Genomic DNA, 8,734 nt, shown 5'->3' with positions numbered 1-8,734 from the left:
CTTACATGTCTAATGTGTGTTTATATTACATTTTCATTCATTTGAGAAATAGTTTTAGTGTTGCAACTGCACAAATGCACAATTTGATTGTAGATAATCCATATCAGTAAATATTGTAGTTTCTTGGTTGAACTAAATTAAAAGTTATTATAATATTGCTTATTTTACAATTTCAAAACTGGCTTGTTTTTGCAGCTCTAGCACATGCACTGTCTTTTTGCCTATTCATGCAAATTCATATTATTGCCAAGTTCTCCTGTAAGGCAATCACTTTTAACTCTGTGGTGGTGACCCACTGTCAGGGGAGAGAATGAACTGAGGATCAGCACAGAATATTTTATGAAGCAGAATCCACCCACATTTAACACATGACAGAAGAGTATGCCTCCAACAATTTCAGATTCTTCACCAACTGTTCACAGTAAAGACAGACAAATTGCAAAGTGTGGTCAGGATGACAAGTGTGCTCAAGTATTAAAATACTCCTGAAATTCTCTGCTCATATATCATATCTTCACATCAGTATTCACATTCTTTCTTGAAAAATCTTAATAAAAATCATGTCACCAAGTAAGTCAAATAACCTCCAAATTCAATGTTTGCTACATATTCTGTATGTTGTTTGACTCGGCTTTGATCATGTCACTCCACATTATGGTTTTTTTTTGTTTGTTTGTTTTTTCTTCTAGTGAAATACATATTATATGTCACATGAAAAATAAAAATCTACTTTGGACTTTTAGCTTTGGACATTCTATATGTGTTGCAGAGTATAAGGCAGGCAGGGATGAGCAGAAACAAGACGTTCCAAGCTGAAGCTTCTGCTAATGAGCACAGAGACAAGCCTGTGCAATCATACCCAGGAAACGGGTCAGAACGAGAAGTAAAACAGCTGTAAAACTCCTCACACTAAGCTGAAATGTAAAAAGCACACACAAATAATAACAACCTTTTGCTTAATTATGAGCACACAGAGCTTGAAGAAAATCCATCCATCCATCCATCCATTATCTTTACCCGTTTATTCCGTTTTGGGTCACGGGGGTCGCCGGGGCCCATGTCCAGCAATCACTGTGCGAGGGACAGGGTACACCCTGGACGGGTCGCAAGTCCATCACAGGGACACATAGAGACAAACGAGACAAACAACCATTGACTCTCTCACTCACACCTAGGGACAATTTAGAGTTACCAATCAGCCTAACATGCATGTTTTTGGTCTGTGGGAGGAAACCGGAGCACCCGGAGAAAACCCACGCATGCACCGAGAGAACATGTAAACTCCACCCAGAAGGTCCCTGGACCGGGGATTGAACCAAGGACCTGCTCGCTGAGAGGCAGCAGCTCTACCAGTTGCGCCACCGTGCTGCCTTGAAGAAAATCATCATGCAAAATACAAAGATCCGAAAAAAAAGAAAAAAAAAAAATCAGTTTGTAGTTGTAATTTTTTTTTTTTTCAATTTTACGGATACTGACGGTGTGTTGATGTTGGTAGTTGCTGAGAGTGATCGTCAACACAAATTCTAAGAGCTATCAAATTGCACAAAATATTTCTACAATTGTGTTCATTAGCTATTTCAAGATTTTTTTTTTTTTTCTGACTTTTAATAACATATCCCATGAATCACTGGCAAAATTTAAAAAAAAAAGCAATTCATCATTATTTATTGTACATTTAAAACAAAAAAAATGTTTTGATCCAACCAAATTCAAAATGGCTACCACAGCCAGGTAATTAAGCATTTTTTTAATTTGTTGTGCTAAAAATTAGTGTGATTTTAGCTGTAAGTCACTGTCAACACGCAATGTACTCAGAGCAGCAAATCTTGCAATGCTACACAAGTTTGCACATATTAATTTGAAGGTTTAACCAAAACTGCTACATCTAAAAAAGTTAAATCTGGTCCTCTGGACATTCAAAAAAACCCAAAACAAAGCAAAACAACATGTTGTTTTGTTTTGTTTAGGGTTTTTTTGAATGTCCAGAGGACCAGATTTAACTTTTTTAGATTTTTCTACCTGGATTATTGAGCATGCATCAGGACAAAACTGCTACAATTCCTTTTTTTGTTTTGATAAAACAATCAAAGTCTAAATGGCTACAAAAATAGTCTAAAGAAGTAAGAAATACCATAAGCAGGGAGGCCCAGACATCTCTTTCTCCAGCCACTTCAGTGAGCACTTATGGGAGGACCTCAAGGCGTTCCCATGAGATCCGAGAGACATAGTCTCTCCAGTGTGTTCTGGGTTTTTCCTGGGCTCCCTTCCCCAGTCATACATGCCCAGAGCTCCCAACAACCTGCCTAAGGAGCACCAATAACGTTGCAGCCGCCATTCAGGGCAGCCGTCTCAACAATTAAAGTGTTGAACATGGCCCACTCAAACTCAATGTCCCTTGCCCAAACGTAGGTTACCAGGGCCCCACCGTGTAGCCAGGCCTTGGGGAGAGGCTCATCAGTGAGTGCCTACTGACTTGGTTTCTACCCACGGGGCTCGGTCAGGCTCACCTCGAATTAGCAGCATGTATTTGCCTTCTTGTGGGCCCATTAGCTGCAGGAGGGGCCAGACAAGTCGGGTACAACGTGACATGGGTTGTAGCCAAAGGCATATGCTTTGACACTTTGACCCTGTTTTACCAAAGCTGGTTCTTGGGACATGGAATATCACCTCTCTGGTGGGCAAGGGACATTGAGCTTTTTGTTGTTTTCTGTCTACAGTAGTTCTTTGTTTATTGCGGGGGATCCATACCTTGAAGCCCCGTGATAAGTGGAAAACTGCTAAGTAGGGATAGTAGTACAATTAGTAAGTAGTAGTTTTAACCCTTCTCACACTGTTACAATAATAATAAAAAAATAAAAAAAATTAAAAAAAGTTTCTAAACGCTCTAAAAGAGCACAGCATGTCATGAACGCAGCTCTGTGCCAAGGCTACAGTCTGCGCTCCCGGCCACGCCCACTTCTCCTCTGCAGAACGGAAATTGACTGAGGAGGAAGAAGGAGGGAGGAGGAGCAGCGGAAGGAAGTTTCTCCTGCAGTGTGGGCTGCACAGCAGGTGCTTAATAATTTAAAATAATTCATTTTAAGTAAAAATTGCATGTCATTTGTGCAGCTCATCCATCAATCAGCCAATTGTATGTGATGTCCAATCTTATTTTGAAAAACTACAATATAGCGAGTCCATGAAAAAACGAACCATGAAGTTACCACTTTTTACTGTATTTGTCTTTTGATTCACTCTTTCTTTGGCCTGTTTCCTAAAGTCAATCTGCCTAGGAAGATCCTACTAGCATTGCACAGCATAGCTCCCAGGATGTAGGATTATTCAGGCACCCAAACTCAACTGCCAAAATAAGGTGGCAATTAAAGTATTATTAATGTTGTTATTATTACTAATGCCGTTTTTGTTTCTTTTTTTCTTTTATTTTTTTTTTTTATAATGCGCACAAGCATATTGCAAGACTGTAATTTTGTTACATTCATCTAATGTTAGTTTGGTTGTGTCAGCTTTTTATTCATGGCTACACCTTGTGGGGCCTTCGGGGCTTTGTAGATGAAACCACTCACCCTGACTCTCTTCTTCATATCCTCCTCACAGCATAGGAATTTTATGCTTACTAAACTGGAAAAGCCCTGCCAGTTAACAAAATCTAGGCTGCAATTACATTCCATGTAAAATATTCACCAGGATGTTATTACCATATAGGTTTGATGATTTCATACCAAATTCCAGTGATATAAGTTGGTGACAAACTGCCACTGAGCTTAAACTTTAATTTACAGCAATTTATTAAACTCTAGACTATCTTCTGATGGGATTCGAGCAGCTGTGATGCCTGTCATGATGTTAAAACTTCACCCAATTCTCCAGTCACTACTTTATCATTGCATGATTTAATGACTTTGTAACACTGAGTTTTTCAAATTCATCCCCAAACTCGGGCATTACTTTGACTTTATCTATGAATATCCAAAGTCTTATAGCTGTTTCTTGCATAGCGTTATGCGATAACATAATTTATTCCGAGACAGAGGCACAGACAATACGTTGAAGATCCTAAAACATATCTGTATGTTGAGGGTTAAATCTGGTGATTTAGACATGTACACAAAAACACAAGTTTAAGAGGAAACACAGTACCAGCAAAACTGCACAATGGTTAAAAATGAACACATTCACAGATTTAAGTAGATGCACTCCGAGTATTTTTAAATTACAGACATCAGAAGGATATGGGTGTGGATGATTTTATGTATTTATTTATTTATTTGTTGCTCTATGGGACATTTTTCCCCTCCATTAAATTTAGTAAATGCGATCTGAATAAAACATGATGTCTGTTACTTAAAACATTCCTGCAGAGTCTGAGTCCTCGGCCATGCTCTGGTACCTTGGCTTCAGGAATACCAGCATTCTACTTTCAGGTATTTCTTTGTTGAAAAAAAAATAATACTAATAAAGGAACTCAGATCAGCTTAACTTTCTTATTGTCACCTCGTATGTTTCATTTTGTTCATACTAGAAACCACATTTTATTGTTTATGTGGTAAAAAAAAAAAAAAAAACATTAAATGTGTTCAACTGTTTAAACTGAAGTGTTTGCTGTTTTATGAATTTTATGAAAATACTGGAGAATGATGGAGGTCTGAAAAAAAAAATCTTATGTCAGATATTCTGCTTAAAAAAAAAAAGGCTTACTCAAAGTGACAAAATCAAAGACCTAAAATATGCAAATAATTGTTGGATACAACTATAAACATAAGAATGTGCAGAGTCGACAGGAAAAAGGAAACATGTTTCACTATGTGCTGGACACAGCTCACATAAATTCATAAAATAAACTTGACCTCCTGAACTTGTTCTCCTTGATCATTTCACATACATTTTCATCTGTGTACCATTTGCATATGTGTGGGTGTTTGTGTGTGTTGAAAAAACAAAACATAAATATATATATATATATATATATATATATATATATACATACTGTATATGTGTCTTTGTTTGTTTGTTTGTTTGTTTTTTAGTTGTTTTTTTTTATTTTTTTTATAAGGACCTGCATGGGTAGTGGTGATCACTGGCTCAACTCCTGGTACCGACAACATCAAAATGTGGGTGAAGCACCCATACTTGCCTCCAGCCTCATTTACCCCACTCTGGGCCCTTGAGCAAAACCCTTAACCCCCATCATGAGTGAGAGTGGGAGTGGTTATGTGTTTCTGTGTGGCCCTGTGATGGACGTAAGCCCTTGGCAGCTGTTGCTGAGTGGTTAGATCAGTTGTCTTCTAATGGGAGAGTTGGGGGTTCGATTCCACCACTATGCAGTCACATGTTGAAGTGTCATAGGCAAGACACTGAAGCCCTTATTGTCTCTGCTGTGTGTCACATTGGTGTATGAATATGAGCTAAACAAAACACTGATTAATCTCAAATCTCAAATGATTTGTTTGATTAACTTTGAAGAGATTTAGTAGAGTCCTGTAGGAATATGTATGTGAATGGGAAAATCAGGGCACATATTGTGCTGCAAAGTGTTTTGAGAATCTAGAATGGACAGAAAGGCACTATATAAGTTTTTTTTTTGTTTGTTTTTGGCTGCTCCCCTTTTTTTAGGGGTCGCCACAGCGAACTAAGTCGCACAAAGACTTGGCAGTTATTTTTACTCCGGATGCCCTTCCTGACGCAACCACTGACCACCGAGCTACCACAGCCCTCTGTGTGGAGCACAGAGCTGCTATCTGGGACACCCAGAGGAGCAGATGGTGGGGGTTAAGGGCCTTGCTCAAGGGCCCAGAGTGGGACGAATGAGAGTGGGGACAGGTGTCGTTGCTTCACCTACCCCACACACATTTTTGATGTTGTCGTACCGGGGCTTGAACCAGCGATCTTCCAACCACAGGCCAACCTTCTCTAACCTCTGCACCACCACCCCCCTTATTACTATATAAGTACAGTACATTTATCATTTCCCTGTCCAGGATGTACCTTGACTATTGCACAGTGACCGCTAGATATGGGCACCAGTGATGCCCACAACCTGGAAATGAAGAAGTGGGTAAAGATGGATGTATGTTTATCAAGAATGATTGTTGCCAGGGTACTTCGGGTTTCCTCCCACAGACCAAAAACATGCATGTTAGTCTGATTGGTAACTCTAAATTGTCCTTAGGTGTGAGTGAAAGAGTGAATGGTTGTTTGTCTCTATGTGGCCCTGTGATGCACTTGCGACCTGTCCAGGGTGTACCCGCCCCTCGCACAGTGATTGTTGGACATTCATTCAACCTTTATTTAAAAAGATAAGTCACATTGAGCCTTGAAGACTTATTTACAAGTGAGACCTGTTTGGACAGACAATAAAAACTGGTGAAAAATGATACAGAGGGTTTGGAGACAATGGCACCGGCGACGCCTGTGACCCAAAATGGAAGAAGTGGATAAAAGATAATGGTTGGACAGATGGAATTAAGGTCTCTTACTGTGTCAAAAGGTATTTTTCATCCTACTTTGTTATATAAAATTGCACAAATTGCTTGTCTGCTGTTTTTCAACACTATACCTGTAATTTAGCTGAATTGCTTTATACCTCCCGGATCAAAACTTTAACAGTCAACAGTCGCAAACCTAAACATCAATATATCATTTAATGCTGGGCTTTTCTGATAGTGTGTTATTACATTTTGCTTTCTCATATCACAAGTAATAGCCCAAAATAACTGTAGATAGATGAGACAGATTTGTCAGCTCACTGAGCAGCAGAAATTCAACTGTATCCTCATCTAAATGACCAAAAAGTCATTAATTGCTGCATCTTTTTCTGAGCTCGCTGCAGGGAATCAGAGATGACAAGAAAATGAAAGCTTTGACAGCATGTCACCATTTATTTGCTGTGTTGTTGTGCATGTCATGATGAAAAAAAAAATGAAAAAGGTCTAAATTGAAGAACAAGTAATCCATTGTGTTGCTCAAGTTGATGAAGCAATATATTTCATCAAATTTGTTCAAGTAGTGGTGGAAAAAATCAGCCTGAAAGCAAAAAAAAAAAAAAAAAAAGTTTGTTAATGTAAAAACAATTCACTCAGTCAGCTCATAAAGAATGCAAATAAGAAAATACAAACAAAGAGTTGCAGTTTCACATATACATACATGTCTCTGCATGAATGCAGCTACAGCGTGCACTCTCAGGGCATTATTACCTGCTTTGTTCCCTCAGTGAGAATTGAACTAGGCAAAAGGGCCTTCACCTACTCTGCTCCTGTTTCCTGGAATATCTTACAAAAAGATTGACACTCTTGACCTTGACCTCTCCAAGTGGCTTTAAGAATCTGTTGGACTCCTGGCAGGGACCAATGCAGACATGTTCCTGTTTTTAGTTTTCTACATTTACCTTAGAATCTAGCTGTTTTATGTTATTTTTCTTTGTTAGCCATCCTATTTGTAAAAAAAATATATATATATGTATGCCTTTTTATAACTGTCTATTGTTGTCTGTACATACAGACTATATATATATATATATATATATATATATATATATGGGGGGTTCAGTGTGCACCTTGAATGCATTACCGAGACACAGGAATGGTCAAAAATTGAGTGGGCATGCCGATTAGTGCCTTTATCTGATAAGGTGCTGGAGGCCTACAATGCAATAGATGATGAGAAAGTCCACTGCTACAAAGACCTGAAGGAAGCTCTGCTGACCAAGTTTGACTATTCCTCAAAGACCTAGAGGCAACAGTTTTGATCAACTTCAGTAGCACATGGTGAGTGCCTCACTGAGACCTACTACCATTTGAAGACCATCTGCAAACATTGAATTTTAGCCCAACAGCACACCAAGTAGGAGATTGGTGAGACTATCACTTTTGAGCAACATCTGCATGTACTACCTGCTGAGGTGAGGACATGGGTGAAAGAACATTAGTGATCAGAGGGACTGAAAGTTGCAAAATTGGCTGCACGTTTGTGAATGCAAGAAAGGGAGGGTTTGCTACATGTTCAACTGGTTTAGCTCACCAACCAGCATGCCAGCCTTTCCAGCTCAGATATGTCACAAGAGACGGGCCATGATCGCCCAGGTACTACCAAAACTGTGTCCAACCAACTACAACCGAGTGATGACTTTGTGTGTTGTTATTGCCAACAACCTGGCAAGAAGGGGAATTTAATACATTGGTGTTGCATACAAAACAGTCCGTCCCTGGGCAGTTTATTGTGCGACACCGCATACGCGTATGTGGTCATAAAAAACTTGAGCTTTGCACGGAGGGTACGCTGCGGGGTATGCACGTACCTCTGCGTACGTATGTGCGTACCTCTGTGTATGGATGTACGCGGCAGTATACTGGGGGCTTTAGTGCCAGATCTTGACTGTAGTCTGTGCAAGGGAGGTACCAACGAGCCCATAAAATCATGCCACCAACAACACTTTGAGAAAAAGCTGAGCATAGGAACACTTGAGAAGACAAGTATGATGTGGAGCATTCCTGAAAATATTGCTGACTTGCAAAAAAGCAGATGAAACTTTTAATCCAATGTTTGCTGAGGCTGTAAATGGAACAAGTCGGAGGGTATTATTGTATCAAGCTTGCAAGAAAAGCAAGTATTTTTTCCCATTCCGGAACAGAAAAAAAAATACTAGGATGATCTGAAAACTTGACATGCCAGTGAGTTTGTTTGGAAAACTTTCATTCAGATTCAAGAAAATGTTTGCACGGAAAAGAACCCAGAGACCTGG

The 8,734-nt window shown here is 39.3% G+C and overlaps 1 protein-coding gene across 1 annotated transcript in view; it reads right to left on the bottom strand.

Moving 5' to 3' along the window:
• The window catches only part of LOC119430408 (BMP/retinoic acid-inducible neural-specific protein 3-like), an 8,702-nt gene extending 6,422 nt beyond the window's left edge, over positions 1-2,280 (bottom strand). Inside the window, exon 1 of the mRNA XM_037697813.1 lies at positions 2,132-2,280. Within this exon, the coding sequence (XP_037553741.1) occupies positions 2,132-2,280 (149 nt within the window). The remainder of the gene's footprint in view (positions 1-2,131) is intronic.
• Between the last annotated feature and the right edge of the window lie 6,454 nt (positions 2,281-8,734).

The sequence above is a fragment of the Nematolebias whitei genome, chromosome 3 (assembly GCF_014905685.2).
Source record: "Nematolebias whitei isolate Nwh7 chromosome 3, NemWhi1, whole genome shotgun sequence".
NCBI classification, from domain to species: Eukaryota; Metazoa; Chordata; class Actinopteri; order Cyprinodontiformes; family Rivulidae; genus Nematolebias; species Nematolebias whitei.
Note: the sequence above shows the minus strand (reverse complement) of the source record. Positions and strands in the feature narration are given on the sequence as shown.